The sequence below is a fragment of the Hydractinia symbiolongicarpus genome, chromosome 8 (genome assembly GCF_029227915.1).
Source record: "Hydractinia symbiolongicarpus strain clone_291-10 chromosome 8, HSymV2.1, whole genome shotgun sequence".
NCBI lineage: Eukaryota > Metazoa > Cnidaria > Hydrozoa > Anthoathecata > Hydractiniidae > Hydractinia > Hydractinia symbiolongicarpus.
In genome coordinates, this window is record NC_079882.1 from 19784440 (window position 1) to 19804860 (window position 20421).

The 20421-nt window shown below is 33.7% G+C and overlaps 2 protein-coding genes across 4 annotated transcripts; one reads left to right on the forward strand and one right to left on the reverse strand.

The window, feature by feature from the left end:
• The first annotated feature begins 723 nt into the window (after positions 1–723).
• LOC130654075 (zinc finger C3H1 domain-containing protein-like) lies at positions 724–15233 on the forward strand. Of its 3 annotated transcripts, XM_057456601.1 has the most exons (29): positions 724–747; positions 2478–2692; positions 2878–3021; positions 3327–3870; positions 3950–4072; positions 4577–4728; positions 4863–4937; positions 6084–6136; positions 6223–6277; positions 6391–6545; positions 6865–6999; positions 7095–7229; positions 7328–7349; positions 7441–7513; positions 7585–7759; positions 7829–7946; positions 8028–8170; positions 8393–8641; positions 8943–9166; positions 9470–10021; positions 10461–11248; positions 11369–11664; positions 11928–12136; positions 12841–13135; positions 13549–13649; positions 13726–13827; positions 13925–13964; positions 14280–14342; positions 14451–15233. In XM_057456601.1, exons 2-29 carry the CDS (start codon positions 2491–2493, stop codon positions 14577–14579), a joined length of 5352 nt encoding a protein of 1783 aa, XP_057312584.1. In that variant the 5' UTR covers positions 724–747; positions 2478–2490; the 3' UTR covers positions 14580–15233. The 3 variants fall into 3 exon arrangements, 2 of the variants coding, with proteins under 2 accessions (XP_057312584.1, XP_057312583.1); XR_008984338.1 differs by having other exon boundaries at positions 13925–14342; positions 14451–14537; XM_057456600.1 differs by having other exon boundaries at positions 13925–14588.
• A 155-nt stretch (positions 15234–15388) lies between these two features.
• On the reverse strand, positions 15389–20381 carry LOC130654083 (uncharacterized). Its single transcript, XM_057456612.1, has 2 exons — positions 17614–20381; positions 15389–16178 (listed from the first exon to the last, which is right to left on the reverse strand). Exons 1-2 carry the CDS (start codon positions 18718–18720, stop codon positions 16086–16088), a joined length of 1200 nt encoding a protein of 399 aa, XP_057312595.1. The 5' UTR covers positions 18721–20381; the 3' UTR covers positions 15389–16085.
• Between the last annotated feature and the right edge of the window lie 40 nt (positions 20382–20421).

Genomic DNA, 20421 nt, shown 5'->3' on the forward strand with positions numbered 1-20421 from the left:
GTAGCAAACCACACACAAAGCACTTTCTTTCTTGCAAAACACGCACACAACCCGTACGTTCGCGCAAATCACACACACATATGGAACGTTCGATGTTGTCACACACATTATAGCACGTTAATTCTTGCAAACATTCAAATGTTTTTATAAGATTCAAATGTTAAATGATACCTTTACCTTTGAAACCTTTGATAATCTTTCAGCTCATCTACGCTTCGTCCTTGTCGAGGACGCCAACAACTTCTTCTGCTACAACATTTGACCTGGAATAAAGGTCAGGGAAAGCAGGAGTATGTATTTTTAGCGGACTGTTTGTGTCATAAGTTCTAATATTTTGGTGACCTGGCAGTAAGGGTTTGTCAGAAGCATGGATTAAGAAGTTGTCAAGATGATTTTTGAAAACAAAAACTGGTACTCCAGAGAGGTCCCGTCCCGCAATATCTCGGAAGAGCGTTGACTTAAACTCCAATACATTTTTAAGTTTGAAAGGATTTGTTGGTTAGTAATGTATACAATTTTTCTCTTAAAAATGTTGTTTTTTGACAATATTTTTAAGACATGCTAATTTTCCTGCCCAAATTTTTTTTCTTATCGCTCGCTTGTCAGTTCAAATTTCTTTTACAAAATATAGGATGTATACACAACGTGTGGATACTATATGGATATATATTATATATGAGTGGCGCGGCACGATATATGCTGAGATCAGGTTCTGGGGGATGGTTTCTTTTTATAGCCGTAAAGCAGGTATGGGCAGAAATAGCTAACTTTCTTTTCCTTTTTTTTCTGTCACTTTACTTACTTAGTGAGGACCAATAACGACAATAACGACAACGGTTGTGGGTGGTTTTAGTTTATTGCACTTTTATTTTCCTTAACAATAAACTTGTGTTCACGAAATATGCTTTATTAACTTTTCCCTGTAATTCTTGTAGCTAGTTCTTGTCAGATCAGGTTATTTAGCTTTTCTATGCTTTCAGTTCAACCAAGGACTAATACTAGCCACCCAGCTTGCTAGGTAGCTAGCTAGATAACTTATTATAATTTTTAGGAGTTTACTAAGGAGTGAAAAAATGGGGTAAGCAAAGGAGGCTAAGGGAAATTACATCACATTTTCTCGTCTTTCTAGACATACACACATGTGCAAAAATTTATCCATTTTTCATTATGTTGCTACCTAAGGTTCTTGTGGTCAGATAAAGAGAAGGTATATAATTTTCCAAGAGTGCCTGGATTAAAGCAGCGTGCAACACAAGGTTGACAAAATACATAAATACGCAAATAAAACAGAATTACGATAGTTTCAGTGTTTTTTTTTTAATGTGCAAAGCTTTACAAATTCTAAGCACAGGTAAATGTTTTAACACAGAAAACAAAATTAGCAGAAGGTAACATAACATAACCAAAAGGTCAACCAGCTCTAATTCAAGCCTTGTAACACAGATTTTGCAAATTTTGCTAGATTCACTCGCTTCTTCAAGCTACGACACCTTGGGTCAGGGAAAGCGTTCTGTTTTTAAGTTTTTAAGCTTTTAGATATCAGGCAAATGTGTTTTCCATGAAATAAAATGGCAAAACATTCCCTGAAACAATTGCAAAATGACTGTGATATGGCATAAGTTTAGCCTATGACTTATAGCGACCTAGATACCAGGCTAAACAGTAAACATTTGAAGGCATAAACTCGCATGTCATAAACAATCCGTTTTTTTGTGTTTAGTAATAACCTTGAAATAAAATCTTTGAAGTTGCACAAATCTCAGAGCAAAAATTTGTGCTTTCATGTATTTTTATCCAATTTCTTGTGATACACAAATCTATATCAGCAAAATTGTAACGGCGAGGCTTTATCCACACATTGTAGTTCCCTGTTCAAAATGAACTTTTTTCATAGAAAAAGTCTGCAAATTTTGGTTGTATTAGTTCACCATCAAAAATACTTTCCATTTTAGTACAAAAGTTACATTCAAACATTTTACACAAACATACTTTTGCACTAATGATTTCAGAAAGGCATTTTAAATGCATATAATATATATGCATATTATACATTATTTGTAGGAGACCAAAATTAACTCCAAATACATTCATTTTGTTATTACGCAAAAATTAATATGTACAGAATAGATTTTTCATCTTGTGCAAAAATTCATGCACATAAAAATTATAGTATGAACGAGTAGATTGACCTATATCGAAAAATCCACTAAATTTAAAAGAAATAATTAGTATATATATAGAAATAATTTTTTTTCTTGTTTAAAGTAAAATAAATGTACTAAACACAAAATAAATGGGAGAGTCTGACATTTTCATTCAGACTACAAGTAAGTAGCTCAATTTCAAGGATAACAAGAAATCTGAATCACTTATCCAGGGTCTCACTTATACCAAGGCCCTACTGCATAATGTACATGAAGACTGTTTGCCAAACTTAATGTGAAACTATATATATCTTAGCAATTTCAATTTTTAAGGGAATAAACACAAATGTTAATGGAGGAGCAATCAGAACTTGAGGATGGAGAGATCGAAGACCTGAGTGAAACAGAATCATTCGAAGAAGTTGTTGTGAAGCCATTAGTTACCAATAGGTCAAATTTTCACAGAACTCCAAACTTTCGGAACAGAAACCGTCACCATTCCTTTGAATCTTGGAGGCAAAGAAAAAATAAACCTGGCTTCAGAAGAAGTATCTTCTCTATTTATCTTTTTCTATTTATTTTTTATACCAGATGCTATATTTGTGCTCTGCCTTATTTAGCTTTCAGAAACTCTTACTGTGATGTTCTTTTGTAACCAAGTTTATTTTCATTTGCTATTGTACACCCCACATTATATAATTTTTCTCTGTAAATCTTTAACAAGTTGTTACAGATTCCCAACCAGATCCTCGCAAACATGAATGGGAAAAACCCAGCAAAAAGACTACTGATGATACATCGAACTATGATATGGATGATTATGAGTTACTACTGGCACGACATTATTTAATCCAACAACAATTGCAAAAAGTTAGCAGTAAGTTTCATGATTTGTTTTTTTTTTACAATTTTATCGGGTGTTTTGGACATATTCAATTCGTGTATATTTTCGTCAGTATATAGTGTGGTTTTGACACCTTAGAAATCTCACAAGTACACATTTTATTCCATGTATTTTGTTAAATTGTACAATTTTGTGAAAATTTCAGGGAATTTCTTAATTTCCTTTCTACAGCTACAAGTTCCATGTATATTTGTAAGATTGTGATGAGTGGAGAAAGAAAACTGATATTAAAATTCAAGAGAGTTATGTGTGTGTGATGTGACAATTTTGTTTATTAGGTGAAGGTCTGACAAGGGATAGTAAACCTGTTTCGAATAAAAAAAATAAGAAAACGAATAAAAAAGCAAACCACAGCAGTGCAATTTTAGTAAATGAGGAACCACAAAGATGTGAAAACCAAGTTGAGGAACAACGTTGTCATCATGCTGACTCAGCAGATGAAGATGAACTAATGATGTTAAGAAATGCATTGCTTGCACAGACTGGAAAAAGTAAAAAAGATACAGTAAAATCTGAAGCTACTTTAGAAAGCGATGTGCAAGTTACACAAAAGGAGAATGGAAATAAAAAACTAAACAACAATCTTGTCAGTGGAGTATATAATGTTAATAAAACTGTAGAAGACAGAATCATCAATGAAGGAAATAACATTTCTGAAAAATGGAAATTGCCTCAGACAAACGTATGTGTGCTAGTTGAGAAAATCAATCCAGATACTATTTTGTCAGTGCAAACAGACAGCATTTCGAAACCTTCTCTACCAAGCCTATCAAAGAGTCAAACAAAAAAATTGAGGAGAAGAACAAAACAACAGCATAGCAAGTAAAAACCTTGACTTGACATATTTTCAAACTTGCTACAAACAGCTTTCATTTATAATTTTTTCTTTGATAATTTTTAGTATTTCTAACGAAATTCCAAGGACCATTCAAACAAGATCACAAGCTGCCAGGTTCAGTGACCGTAGAGATGCTTCTGTGAGAAGTGAAAAAAGAAAAAATATCACTTCTTCAACTAAGAAAAGGTATATGCAAGGTTTTTCTGTGTTTTATTTGTTTTGTCTTAATTTATTTAATGCCATATTTTTTGGCAAAACTTTTCTTTATCTGAAATTTGCCAAATGACAAAATTAATGCTTTTGAAATATGACTATATATATGTAAGATTCCACCAATTATTGAACAGTGTTTATCCCTTCTTTTATGCACTGAAATATCTGTTTTCTAGTATAAATTTCGCTTATTTAACAATGAATGCAGTTTTGAATATTATTGCTATCACCTATTTTCTTAACATTGATCTAAATGTTCACATTTGGCTGATTTCCCCATGTTTTGCTGGAAGTATGACCTAAACCAGTGCCACAAGAAAGCTTATGATATTTTTTTAAAACAGATGTTAAAGATTGTAGATCTAAATTGACACAGAGATTAAATCCACAAGAAATTTAATAATTTTGTAGGAGGAAGCACAAACCTTCTTGGTTATAATATGTAAGATTTACACATCTTTTAATTAACATTTGTAGGAGGCGTGGCGGCAGAAGAGCTAAGTATCTTGCATACAGAGCACAACAAAAAATTGAGACTGAAATGGAGTTGGAGATACTAAAACAACAACAACAACAAGTTGATAACTACTCAACAGTTCCAATGGATATTGAAGATGAGGACACTGCTGGTGAGAAACACCTTGCATAAATATCTAAAATTTATTATTTGTGTATATAATTGTTTGTGCTGGTAACAGTAAATGTCTGCACATCAGTTTTTTAAACGAATCAACAGCATCCCTACAAGTTTTATGTCATTTAGGCTTATCAGATGGAAAGGCTCCACTACCACTTATTGAAACCACCGAAATGATACCACCACCGCCACCTGTCACAGGCATGTACTTTCATTGTTAATAATCATTGTTACTTATTGTTTAAGTTCGTTATAAAAAAATAAAGAAAATTAGAAGGCACTTTGAGTTTTTAACAGCATTTAGATTTGACATGATAAATGTTACCATGTCTGCTTGTAAAAGCGAAAAGAAATATTGCCATGCTTTTTTATGATGATGGGAAAGCTCTTGATTTAAGGTTACTGTAAAGGAAAAAACTCACTTGATGAGTGGTCTTTTTGATGTTATTTTCGTGAGAGATGTTAATTTACCAAAAAGTAAATATAATGAAATAAACACACACCATTTTTTTTTCACCGTACGTTTTAAAAAGACTTCTTTTTCCAAATGCGTGGTCGCAGAATTCTCGTTTTTGCACTATTATATTCAGCATAAATTAAATTCAAAAAGGTTCCCGTGTTTTTTTGTTCTAACAACGTTGTTATGAAAATTATTTGTAATTATATATAATCATTCAAAAAAATGCAATTTTTTTCTTTCTGTCGTCATAATTCGCTAATCAGTAATTTACACAAAAAAATCCGGGAACCTTTTGTGCATAATTTATTCATGAGCCAATAGGAAGCTTTCGGAAGAAAGAGACCACAAACGTAAAGGCATGTATGCGAAAATTTACTAACAAGATATTTGTTTTTAAAGATTTTTGTAGGTGTTATGAAAATGTGTGAACTGAGTATGTAGAAAGATGATAGAAGTGTGAGTGTTTTCTTTAAGATGAATATGCGTGCACACGTTCAGAAAGCTCATATGCATACTCCTTAACTTTGATTTTTTTTAATGATTTTTTATACGACAACATTTTATATATATATCGATGGTGAAAGTAAACTAAGAAATATTATTATGCATATATTTATATGGTAGTTCCATATCATGCATAATGTTTACAAAAAATATGCTCAACTCAGTTTTGTACATATTTTCTCGAAGGTGTGAAGGATATAACACCTCTTAAAAGGCTTTTTCCAGAAAAAAAGGATGTTCCAAATATTTTCATGGAATATAAAATATGTCATTCGAAAGAGATTTTTTTTTTCTATATGTCATGAATTTTTTGCAAAAAACCTAAAAATAAAATTTGTTTTCTTTACAGTAACCTTAACTAAATTAAAACCTGTTTCTTTTAGAGGGATTTCAACCAGTGCTTGATCAGACTGCACTATCCATGACCAACTCAAATGTATGCCAGCTATACTTTTATATATATCTATGTACACATTTGTTATTACTTGTGATCATATAAAAAAGCTGTTTATTGCACTTTAGGTGTTATGGATGCCTGGTTACGTTGAATCGTTAGACTCAATGGCTCAACCTTCAGGTAAATAAACTTTTGCTTTAATTTTTTACTTTGACGTATAATGAATTTGTGGAATAAGCTATTTCACTGTTAATATAATAGTGAGTGTTATATCGAATGTACTGTAATTTTAGTTCATCAAGAAACTGTGGTATCGAAACGTGAAAAAAACGAAACAAAAGAAAAAGCTTCTGAGGATACAGACGAAATAGATATTTGGGCCCTGAGGGCACAAGCCTTAAAATCACTGGCATGTAAAAGAGCTGCAAAGGCTAAACAAACCAACAAGGTTCAGATGCATTGTGTTCAATAATGATTTTTTTATAAAATTAAGTTGGCTTTCAATTTCATTTTAATAAAACAGTACAAAATAATGCAAATTGGTTAGTTCTGCTGCAGATTATTCTCTCATTATTTACTCTGTGGAAAAAGTTGATTTATTTTAACTTTTTTGTGAATATGAGTTAAAGTTTCTCAGCCAATCAGATTTAGATTTTTCTGTTCTATTTTTTTTTTTAAGCGGAAATCTGCCTTAAGTAAGCCCTCAGTGTAGAAATGCAATTTTTGCCATCTTAATATTTCTTTCATAATATGCATTTTTTTCCCAGCCAAAGATTTCTACTTCTCCAGAAGGAAAACCTATCCAACAAGTGGAGTATAGCACAACGCCTATCTTACCAACACCTGCTATTAAGCCTTCGTCACCTTTTCCAGTGATCACCAAAATAAATAATTATATTGCAGTAAGTGTGTTACTTTGTGTTGCAATCTCTCTAAAGAGTAAATCATAATCATGTAATAAAATGCTGTCTTGTCAATTTTTAATTTTTCTTCTTAGCCACCTCAACATCCACCAGTAATAATCAAACTTAGCAAAGAAGATTTTGAACCTGATGAAGACACTCTCCGCAAGCGCAATGACATTATGCAGCATCAAAGTTTGAGGAGTATTTTACGGGAAAAAAGTGACCAAGTATTGAGCTTTGTCTTATATATATATATATATTTGGGGGGTATTTGAGTATTTTTTGTCTTTAAAAAGTGTAAATTTTTTTTTCACAATTGTTTCAGGCAAAGAAAAGGCGTAAATCTGGTATGTATATTTGTATACCCATTGATATGCCTTAATAAAGTACAACTAAGGATTGATGAATCATCAACGTTACTTTGTTATTGTTTTTTAGTTGGTGATGATACCTTGTTGAAAGAGTTGCAGAGTATTGCGGAAAAAGCAAGCCAGAAAATGAAAAAACACAGGTAATACATGTCACTATCACATTTTTCTTGCATACACTGTGGTCGGGTTTTATCTCTGTTTTATTTTGCAGCTCATACATAGTAAAGGATCAGCTGGAATACAAAAGACTGCAATCTGCTATTTCAGAAAAACGCATGTTATTTGAAAAGCAGAGTCTTGAGGTAAAACAGTTGCAAGAAAAACTACAACTTGCTACAAAGGAAAAAGCTGCAACACGGAGAGTGCATAATAAATTCTATAGCCAGGTAAAGTAATATATGGAGTTTACGTGTACCCTATGATTGACATTTTACCTTTAATATTGTGTTTTTTAGATTAAAGAGGTGAAAGATCAGTTAAAAGAGAAAATTGCTCTCAAGAAAATGACTGATGAAGAAATTTTAAGAGCAAGAAGTATAGTCAGTGTGAACAGGCTGAAGTTGAATGGAAAAGGTTTGTTTTTCATCAACAACTATAAAAACATGGCAGGCACCCACAAAATAACAAGTCGTCCAAAAAAAATTTATTGTCTAGGTACAATTACCGAAAAAATGAAAGAGAATATATCTACATTGGTGAGGTCACTTCAAACATCTCACCAGCAATTGACGAAGTATGAAAGATTAAATGAAAGCACGCAGTCTTCACAAGATGAATCAGATTTCTCAGCTGGCCAAGTGAGTGTGTATTATTTATACTCCACTGCAGTTTATACACCCTTCTTTTCATTTGTTGCTCATTTGGACCTCCCTTTCTTGAAAATATTATATTGTAAATAAAAGTGTTGTAATCAGAGAGAAATCATTTGTTTGTTTGTTGTATTTTTTTTATGTTAAGGGATAATTTATTTTAGTTCTATTTACCATAGCCACTACAACAAAACAAAATTCCCTTTCTAGCCCGTGTCTCGCTCAGCCAAGTTAATGGAAACTGCAGCTAACGTTAAGAAAATGACTAAACAAGACCTTACAATACTGGAATTGCAATTACGTGAACAATTGAATAAATATCGTGCTGCATCTATGGGAAGCACAACTCAAACTCTTAGCAAAAGCGTTAAATCGACAGACAACAAGGAGACTTCCAGTCAACTTTCATTGTTGAGCTTACCTCGGATCAAATCATCAAAAGATTTAAAGGAACTGCAGGTCAGTATGGTTTTTTTAGTTGCTGGTAATGTTTATATTTATGTTTAAAAATTGACAAAGTAATTTCACATCTTTTCTTGATCTTCATAATCCACCACTCGTGTTCACTGCATATAACAGTGTGAGCATACTTCAAAATAACAAAGTGATGTTCGGCCAGATATGTCTATTAACATGACATTTAAGTAGGGGAAGAGCTATGTAGGAGCTATGTGTCTATTATGTCATGCTTTGCAGAAACTTGACGTGTATGTATACTGGTAAAAAACACTTTGCACCGATTCAACCTTAATTGTTATAGGAAAGATTGTCGAAAAGTCTATCAATAAGTGGGCCAAGGCGCTGCTGTAACTCCACCCTACAAGAATCCTTGCAATGGAAGAAAAACGCATCCATTCTAAAAACTTTAAAAATCAGTGGGACACAGCCTAAATCATTTACAGCAGATGTTGACGGTTTTTGTTCGGATGGAAAAAAATTACTTACAAAGTACAAGAGCGTACTTCTTCGATTCAGATCATATAGGTGACCGTTATAACTTTTTTATTTTGTTTATTGATTCATTTGTTTACTTTATTGTTGACTGATAACCAGTGGATATGAAAATGGGGCTTGATACAAAACAGAATCAATAAACTTAATCATAAAAAATTAAAAAATATATTAAAGATTTTCATATTAAAATCAGGGTTAAAGTCATAAGAAATTGAGGGACTTATTCGGAAACTTTGCCAAACTTTGTTCAGGGGTATTTCTGTTTATGCTTTGTGTTTTGGTGTTATGAGTTCCCCAAATAATTTCATGCTGTTGCTTTGATTTCGCCTGTAGGTTAAGTCCATATTTCCGGACTCAATCAAAACTCTCCATTCAATCGCCCACATTTTCACATCTAATCGATCCGAAAAAAATCATGTGCAAATTCGATTTACTTGGGACGTGCAATGACAACAAGTGTTTTTACTGGCACTTCAAAGAAAAATGTCAACTTTCCTCTGATGACATTATAAAGGACTTGGTGGCATATGATTTCCGTTCTTTTAACGCAACGGTTGAGATGAGTGGAGAGAAGAAAAGAAAGTTGCTGGAATCGTTTACGAAACAGTTCACTGATCACTACAGTGGAAAGATGAGCTCGGACGAAAAACTGTTGCTTCTTTGGAACCAGTTGAAGGAGACTAGACATTCTCGAAAGGAGACTGTGTACGAGTGTATAACATTTAACAAGAGGGATTGGTTGACGCCGAATAAAAATGCATCGATTAACTTTTCTGTGAGCGACCAACAAGCAGTCGAGCAATACACTGCAAATAATCCTGTATATCATTTAAAAAAGAAAAAGAAGAAGACAGAAGAATCAAATGTTGGCGAAACTGCAGAAAGGTGTGTTTCTCTTTGAATTAATTTTTTTTTTCATTCAGCCTAAAGAGAAGTAATGAGCAATCTATAGCATTAAATATTTGTCGTTACCCTACAATGCTTTAAATGTTACCATCTTGAACAAAATCATATTGCCAATCGCAGCCTAAGAATCTGAGTTTTTTGCCTATTCCTCAAAACTAATAATAAGCATGAATTGCGTTCAACATTTGTAGGTACAAAGAGCAGATGAACAGCGTTTAAATCTCACTAATCACGCATTTTAACATGCGCGTATTACGTAGTGACCCACGTCACGGCCCGCGAAGTTCCGGAAATTTAGAGAGATCTTGCTGATGCCAGCAACTAATACCCTTGTCTACCAAAATAATCTAAGATTGTAAGTTTTAAATCCGCTGTGGTTCGGTTAATCTAAAATAAGATTAAAAAATGTCTTTTTTAGCCAAGAAGTTCGTTACTTTTCTTCCCAATACGATTCCACAAAAGTGTTAAAAGCAGGGCTTGCGGAGAACCCATCAGATGTAAAACTCTGGTTGGCCTTAGCTAATCAGTTGTTAAAACGAACCATCAAAACACAAGATCAAGACGAAAACGAAAATCTTGCAACTGGTAGTAGTGAAGAGGCTCTCAGTGTGTTATCGCAAGGCCTCGAAGAAAACCGTGACTCTGAGGACTTATGGATCCCCTACTTGCACTTATTCGCAACGAATAGTACATCCAGTGAACTGCGTGAGTTGTGTTACCAAGCTGTTATGTATGCTGCCACTTATAATGTTTGGTGGACTTGCTTGAACCTGGAGACGACACATCTAGGCAAGCAAGAAATATGCACAGAGATGATTAAGTTTATCGTGGAAAGCGAAGAAGACAGAAATACGAAGTCGCATTATTTGTTAGAGACTGTGCTGTACGCAGCTCAATTGTTGACTTGCCGTGGAAAGATCGCCACCGCCATTACCTATCTCTCGGCCGCATTGAGCAGAGACGAAGTGGTAGACGACGCCGAAAAATTAGACATGCGTGGCGTCAGGTCATACTTGACGAGCTTGGACCAGTCAGTTCTGTGGTTGTGTTTCATTTCATTACAAGTATTTCACTGTCTGCCCAGTTGCTTGTTTAAAGCTGAAGAAAATGCTCCCGGTAGACTTGTATGCAAAGAAAAATTCTTGTTGCAGTGGGACGCAAAACCCTGGAATTTACAGGAAGCGAAAATTAGAGAGCTGTATGAAGGTACATGGTTTGTTTACTGATTTCTTGTTTGTACTTTTACATCCGAGATGGTAAAAGTACATTTTTTTAAAACAAATAAAAAATGTTATGGTTTAAGCGCCTATCTAATTCTTTGTTTAGCTGCACTTCAACCGGAAGCCGAAACATGCGTCACGCCTTTAAAAACGTCGATGATGTTATACGAAAACTTAATCGCATTTGAACTTTTTCTTGGCAATGTTAAATCAGCCGTGACTAGAATGCGCACGTTACTAAGCGAGAAACCATCGTTTGTCGAAGGGTGGGTTCTTCTACTCTCGTTGTACATCCATCGTTCTCCCATGGATGCCGTTGTAACAGTTGCGGAAGATGCTATCCACAGATGTGAACATGATGTTGAGATAGTGTACGTGTACACGAACTGGTTGTACAAACAGGTGTGTCGTTCATCATGTGTGTGAAACAGTCTGTATACCGCCCCTTTTCTTTTTTTGGTTTTACCAATAATAAGGATCACGATCTCTCAATTTGTCTAGCTTACGTGATAACACGTGTTATTGTAACACGTTTGCAGCATTCACAGTACCGAGCATGTTTAGGGGTATCGAAAAAGGAAGTCCAAAGTTTTTTTTATCCTAAAAATTGACAATCCCTGCAAAGTTGATATACGCCATACGTTTAAACTTCTACTCTTCGTTAGGGTATGCCCAGCTTGGCTCTTGAGAAGTTGACAAAATGCATCCACGTCTACTTTCAATTCGACGAGAACGACGAAGTTCTTCCCGATGTGTTGCACTTATATAGAAAAGTGTTAGGTTTACCGGTTCCTTATACGATCAGTTTGCCAACATACTTACCAAGCCTCCAGAGTTCACAACATCTTGTGTACTATTATTGGTCCTGTTACTGGTGAGTAAAAAAATCAGTAATTCGTATCTATGATAGCATGTATTTTTAGATATTCTGCTTGTATATTTGATATGTGGTAAAATCCTTTCGTCGTTTCTTTTATAAAAGGACGAAGAAGACAAAATGAAGATGTTTGTGTTGTAGAATTTTTAGATAATGTTGGACCATCCTGGTACAGGTTAGGTCCTTTAAAATGACCTGTGTCCGTCCGTTACCAGCTTTTCTCAGAATTGGATCATTAGTTTTTTCTGATTTTTTGCAAAAAGATAGAGAACAATAGACCTTCGAATGTAACATGTCGGTTTTTTTAAAAAATCTTATCGGCTCAAAAATGGCGAATTTATGCGCAGAATAAACTAAAACGCTCCAAAAAAATAGCTTTTTACGACAATTCTCAGGGCTGGATCATTTTTTTTCCTGTTTTTTTTGCACAATGAAATGGAACAATAGACAATAGACAATGGATATTTTTTCGGCCAATAATGTCGAATATGTGGGTAAAATGAATTAAAAAGGTTCAAAAATACAGATTTTTGAACTTTTCTGAAGATTGGATTGTTAGTTTCTTCTGGTGAGTTAAATCCTGGTAGGTCTATTGTAGTTTCGCTTGTTTTGACCATTAATCTTTTTATTATATACTTTTCGTTTTAATATTATTTTCTGTACTGTCATTTTCTGTCTCTTCACATTCTCAATATGTCCAGCCTCCTACTCAAGATAAAGAAGGTAGCACCGTCAATGCTTACATTTGCGTCGGCTACCGACGAAGCATACGAATCGGCTGTACACCAGTACACGTCCTTGGAAAATATGAAAAAGCTTTGGATGGCTTACATCGAGCACAAGATACACACAGTCAGCCAAATGGCTTCTGTTTCAGTAAAAGATTATGAAGAACTTGAGGAGCTGCTGTTTCGTTCTTTGTCGTGTGTCCGATCGAGTGTATTGGTACCGTTTAATAAAAGCTTGACTTGGGAAGATTTTTCATTTCATAACAAGGTTCGCAACATTAAGAATTGTTGGTAGTTTTTTGTATCCTCAAATCTCCTCTAAAATCTATTTTTCTAACAAATTTATCACCCTTTGCCTTAAATCTAGTATTACAAAACTATATGATGAAATACATAGAAATGCTACATGGGCACTGGAGAAATTTATTCCTTACGCATGACATTACCTTGAAAATCTCCTCAAATATTCTCAATTTTTGTGGAAATTTTAAAAATGTTCTTAAATCTCAATTTTTGTTCAAAAAAGTATGGCAATCTCTTTAAAAAGCTTGAAAATTCTCATCGAAAGTCCTCAAATCTCCTCAAATTTGAGTCTTTAAAAAGAGCGGCAACCTTGTAATTTCTGCACATTTTTGTTGTGTAAAAATATGGATTTTATATTACGCGTCAAATTTTTCGCAGATGTTGGAATTATGTTTGATGGTGATACCGATAGAAAACCATTCTAAGATCTTCCGAAAGGCAATTAATCTCATGCCGGACAATGTGGAGTTAGCTATCAGGTATGCTTTGGTCACCGTTGTGAGTTGTTTCATTGAACTTCTCGGGATGTGATTGGAATCGCGTGGTATATTTTAGAATCTGTCAACATGAAATGCGAACGGAAAATTACGAACAAGCACGGATTGTGTGCGGGTCCGTATTATCCAGCAACACGAGATGTCTGAACTTGTGGAGGACGTGAGTGCATCTATCAACAACCATCGCCCTTTTCTTCGATAAGTTTTTGTCAGGCCATTCTACTTTACTTATGTGCGTATCTTCTTTCTTTTATAAGGGCGATTCAAGTTGAGCTAAAATGTAACTGTATAAAGGAGGTAAGGTTTTTACTCGAGTACTCGCTTGAGGTTGTTACAAACACTCGACTATTCCCTTTATGCCTCTTGTCCAAAAATTTACCAGAGTCATTCCATATTTGCTTTTTGTTAACCGTGACCAGTCTGGTATGTACGTTGTTAGACTTTCCAGGGGGTAAATTAACAAGAATTTGTCTAGTTTCTTGTTGGTTTTCTTCCACTGTACTTCTTGTTGTTCTGTTCGAAGAAGACTGACTCGATCCTGGTATGTAGTCCAGTTTATAACGTAAGAAGAGCTTTGTTTTTCAGAGAACATGCTCCAGTTTTTTCTTTTAGGCTCGTTGGTTATATCAAGAGGCTACGAAATCACTTCCGCTCTGTTCACACCTGTGGAAAGACGTCAGTAGCTAAGCGAAATACTTTCATTCCATTTTTTGTTGTGTTTGTTCCACTTCTGTAGCGGTAAGTATTTGTGGTTACCCTTTTGCGTGTGATTTTTATTTTCAGTACGCTTCTTTCGAAATCATACATTCAGCAACAGTGAAATTAGACGAGATTTTGTCCGACATTGTCCGCAGTGCATCCGAACATGGAGTCGAGTTGAAAGAAATGCTTGGTAGTTACGCTGTGAGGTGACCCGAAGGTTTTATTTCTGAGTATAAAACGACTTCCCCTGGTGACTAAGCTGAGCGAGTGATCGTGTGTGAGTTAATATTATTTGAAGCTTACTTGAGAGTGACATACGGTAAGGTGTCATTCTACTAACAGCTTCTTCTACACGCCACACGAAATTATTACCCTTGAAGACTTTCATTTCGATGAATTTGGTGTTGGTGAATCAAATATAGGTATAAAAATATATTTGAGCTGAAACACAAGAAGACGACCACATACGAAGAACCGTGATTGTCTGACAAAAGTAAATAAAAGTATTCATCAAGTTACCATTTAAGCGAGAAAAAGTTTTGGTTTGATTGGCAACAGAAACATAGAATGACTTACTTTTTAAACATAAACGAAATAAATTTCTTAATTCGTTTATTTTATAATCAATCTATCTATAATGTCTCAAAAATTAATTTTTTGTTAGATTACATCAATTAGACGTTCTGCTTATTATAATGACCGAGTTACACCCAGGTCGTTTTGCATAGTCAGCATTTTTTATACATACGTTTTATAGAGTTTTAATATTATTTAAATGTATATATATAAATGTATATTGCGTTTACACGTGTTTTCAATACTATTTTGTATATTATAAAGTGAAAAATATTGTTTAACGTTCAATGAAGATTTTTTTTTCTTGTACGATTTAGCTGTAAACCTCTAAGATTTTGTCATGTTTTGGAGGTACTTAAATAATTAACACTCCGGATGCAGAACCCGAAAGAAATTAGAACTTCTAAATAGCGCGGAATTAAAACAAAAGGGAAAACACATCGTTGACTGAAGCATTTATTTACAAATTAATAAATAATTATATATTAAAATCAGCGAATGAATATACATATTAAAAATTCTCATGTACAATTCACAATATTGACTCATTCTATTACTGAACTGGAAAATGAAATATTATTCCTTCGGGAGTTGAGTCTACTGTTTGAATCAGTTTTTGACCCCTTGTCAGCAGCTCTTTTAGGTTTTGGGAAGCTTAATGCCGTACGCAAATTATGCCGTACGTTTATCTGAGGAATACTTTATCTGAAAAACATGAAATCTGAAATCTGTCGGAAAAAATGACAACTTCAAAAGACTTTGTCTGATGTAAATTTAGTCGACGAAAATTTAACCTGACTTTTTTTGTTTTGGCTCACATGGTCACCCCCCATTTAGTTTTAAATTATATTTATTGGAATGATAAAATGTACCTGCCTTTTTCAAATATTTGTCCGACATAAGTGACGACATAAGTGACGACAAGTGCTAGTCCGACAAATTCTAATTTTGAAAGACAGAGAAGGACAAAGAGAGTCGGATTAATAAATCATACAAAGTTTACACTTTTATGACCAGATCGTTGTAATTGATTTACCGCCCTCTGTCTCTAACGGAAGCTGATTTCTCACGCGATTTTAGTTGTAGATGGGAGAATAAAGCCGTTCTCGATATTTTTAATGCTACTAAAATTTTCGGATTTTATCGGGTAATATAATCGGTATAATTCGTACGTAAACGAGCAGGATCGATTGTCTGGAATATATCTTCTTCAAGATCACGGTTAACTCTCGCCTAAAAATATAAAAATCACAGATTTTAAAATAATTTTTATCAAAGGATTTAGCATCCTCCTAAAAAGTATAAATATTTAAAACGCATGGCTTAACGTAATTTTTTTCAACGTGGTGTCTTTTTGAATAATTATTGAACGCATTACAATAATTCCGATGAGATAAAAACTAAAATGATCCAATGCTATAGAAAATGTTTTAAAACCATTTTGAATATTTCATGAACTCACTGTATAAAACGAAAATAATTTTTTTCACTCATTATGACGTCTAATAAAAGAAAAGCAAAGACGAAAAACGATTGATTGAAAGATGAAACGATCAACCGTAATGCGTCACGCTTATCGCATTAGTATTCCTATTCCCTTCCTAATTTTCGCTTTTATTTTCTGACCCAGTAAAAAATACTTTTAAAGAAAATCCCTTATAATCCAAAATAGTTTTGTTCTACTTAATTAAAAAAGATGTCAAAACAAAATGTTTTGAAAATTAAAAGCGTTTAGATTTATGGGGATCATCGTTTATTACAGTCTGGTAGCGTGTTTTTCTTACGCTACATTGCTGCCATTTTTATTTGCAATATGACGTCGTTGCATTGGAAAATATCAGAGACGTCCATTTCTTGCCTTATTTATCTGTCTTTCCACGTTTCGAATTACAATGACAAGTAGTCGAGACAAATTAGAAAAATTAGAAAATAAAACATCTGAAAATAAAATGCGGCTTGACTTCAAGCGATATTTGTTTTTGTTTTTGATAAGAAACTCGTGCTCTTGGAAAAATGGAAATTACGTACACATGCGACGTGTAACTTACGGGACTGTTATCAATTAACAGATCAGCGTGAAAAAAAGAAAAGAAAAGATGTACAAAGAAAACATAATCGTTTTCACTCAACTTAAATACTACATCGTCAAATTTTGTGAGAAAATTAGACCAAAAGAGGCTTTGGTAAACATTAAGCCATGGGACACTTTTTAATTAAAAACTGCAGTGCTTTTAACGTTAAAAAGAAAATACAAATGTTAAAATAATTACACTGTAAACAGAGATAATTTTTACGTAAATTTTAAACATGTTTTTTAGACAAGACTTGTTTATTACAAGGAAAGCTTGAAAAATATGTCTCTTTTTAAATGACAGGCCGCTCCGTCTGTTTAGGACACATTTTTTTACATTCAAGTTTTTTTAGAATTGTATCTGTTATCCACGCGTTGTGTTTTAGCAAAACATGAAGAAACTAGAACTATTATTATCATAATATGACACTATTTTTCTTTCCATGCGTCTTAGACATAATTTTTTCTCAGCAGTTTAATTACCTCGTGTTAATATCTCAAAATTGGCCAATTTTAGTTGGCGTGGTTCCACGCACGAGGGAAAACATGAACAATTTAAGATAACGTTTGAAAATAGTTTAATCAACCATGACTTACCAGTGATTCTGAATTCAACCATCCCACATTCCCACCATCCATTTCTTCGTAGCCATTATTAACTTGTGTAAAACCCGTCACCAAAACGGACTGTTTTGCGTTTGAATCTGCATGTAAAAGTTGTTGCAAATGATGTATATATTCAATAGCTAAACGTAAAGTCTTTACTTTTGATAATTTTTTATTTTTTGGATCCGTCGGAACATGCCGTCGTAACCTTAAAAATCCATCATTAACCATTTTAACACGTCGTCTCTCGCGAGCGTTTCTTCTAGCAACGGCTGCCGGTTCTTTTAGTTTGGCTGGCAAGCGAGATTGCGCCGTTCTCTTTCGTCCTCGCGCAGTTGTCATATTTGCGCTGTTCTGCGTTATTACACTTAAACTGTTTTTATTTTTGCTGTTACCTTTAGCTGCCGATGACGTTGCTGGCGAAAATAATTCTTTGTTTATCGTCGGCAATCCATCTTTAGCCGTTCCTGAAACAGCCACAAGCGAATTATATATAGGTATGGTTAAATTCGGAGTTAGTAAAGGATTCTGTAGACTAAACGTTGTAATCGGAGTTAAACCAGTGGTAAAATTGTTTTGGCTGGAAAATACAGCAGCGAGATTGTTTGGTAATCCAGTAGTAAATAAAGGAAAGTTTGTAGCGAATATAGTTTGTTCTTTGTTTGGTGTTGTGACCAATGAGCTGTGTGTAGTTCTCGAGTTTGCAGATGAATTCTTCAATGCAGATGGTTTCATTTTCTTCGCAGCTGCACCTCCATGTTCTTCTTGTAAGTGCTTTTTTTCTTTTTTCATTTGATGTTTGCTGTCAGTTATACTGGACGTCGTTGTCGTTATGTCGTTAATGGAAGTCGTTCCTGCTGGAGCCGGTGCTGGATTTATTGACGGCGTTGTTATTAATTGTCCATTGGATGTTGTCAAAAAAATGGCGTCTGGTAAAACGTTGGAATTATAATTTATGGTTGTCGGAATGAGAGTAGCTTGTCCTATGATTTCTGTTTTGACATTACATTTGACATCTTTTTCAAGTTTTTTCGAAGGAACTTCGTTATTATTACCGTCTTTTTTTGATGTTCGTTTACTCGCTTTTATTTCACCCATGGTCAACGAAATATTTTCACAACGGTGAAACTTTCAAAGTTTAATGTGAGGAAAAAAAAGTTTTAATTTTTTTGTTAGGGGGCGATTATAGCTTCGACACCTGATGCATTGTGGGTACTTTGTCCGATAATTAACTCACTAGTTTCAATACGGTGGCTTATTTTCGTTTACAATAGATATTATATTTGGACAACAAAGAAGAAAATGAATAAAACAAAGAAAGGAAGAAGAATACAAAAAAATACGCAATATTCACAATCTGTTCCTCTTATGAAAACTCATGAATAAAATATTAAAACACAAGTTGAAAATTTCAACTCTTCAAAATTTGAAGAAAAGAGAGATAAAAAATGAAATATGAAAACGAAATACGAAATTAAAAAATAATAATAATAATAATAAAAATATCGTAGAGAAAATGGGGTGAAGGTGGAAGGTCATAATTACGTCTTGTTTCGGATCGACTTATACAAATATTCCATTCAATGTTCATAACAAAAGCACACGTTTTTAATGACAAATCTGGCAAAAGTTTAGTTCGAAAAACTGCTTTGTCTATAAAGGCATGTATTTTGGATGCATAGCAACTTCATATATGCGAGTTTTTCGATTTTTGTTGCATTTCGAAATTTACAGAAATTATCCAAAAAATACCAGTCAATGCTATTATCATTTTTTTCTTGTTCTAAAACTTGGGAGGTCTGGTAAAAGTTTTTTTTTTATTAAGAGTTTTTCTTTTTAACGTGTACTACACAAAATAACGAAAAAATTTTACGCAGGCTGGAAATTCTTAAGGTTTTATTCTTTCGAGCTTTATAATATTTCCCAAACATTCTTTTATTCTCTAAGCTAGGATCAAGAATATATTTTTTGAACTTTGGTGAGTCTAAGCCTATATATTCTGACAAACTTCATTCTTATTAAATAGGTTAGGGTTAATATCGAGAACGAAATTCGAAATCCATCACGTGGAGAAACCATCTCGTTTGTAGAAACAATTTGAAAAATTATTAAATTGTATTTTTCTTTCTGTTTATCCCTATTTTTCCTGGCATGTTATTTACTCTATTTTAATATTCATATGGTATAGTACTTTCTGAAGAAACTAAAATTAGACAAAATATATAAAAACATCCAAATAGGCGATTTTCCATACTTTCTTTGTATATGTCTGCATAATTTCCCACTGCCATCTTTGGTGTAATCTCAGGAACAGCTGGAAGCCTTATGCGAATATTCTTGTGAGATTTTCATCAGGTTTTTTTAAAAATTATATCGTCAAGAGTAAAAGGTGGAACATTATGCAATTGAAAAAATAGCACATGTTACACAAAGCTGGTAAATAATTTCGGCTCACGGTTGTTTGTATATAAGAAATAAAAAGAGAATAAAACTTTTGAAGGTAATATCTCCGCGATATTGTATTGTTTCTTCTCAGTCTTTATATTACTTTACATCGAAAAACGTTTAATTTGCCTCTCAATAAAAAAGCGAAGGAAACAAAAAATACGCTTTTTGCAGAACATAAACTGAATGACATGAAAAGCTGAAATAGGAAGTACTACTTCTTGGTTTCGTGTTAACGTATCATGAATTATACATGACAAAATATATGAATGACACTGCGTGATTTTTTTTTCTGGGTTGCAACAAACACAACAATAGTGGTAGGGATTTATCGCTTTAAATTGTTGATAAAAA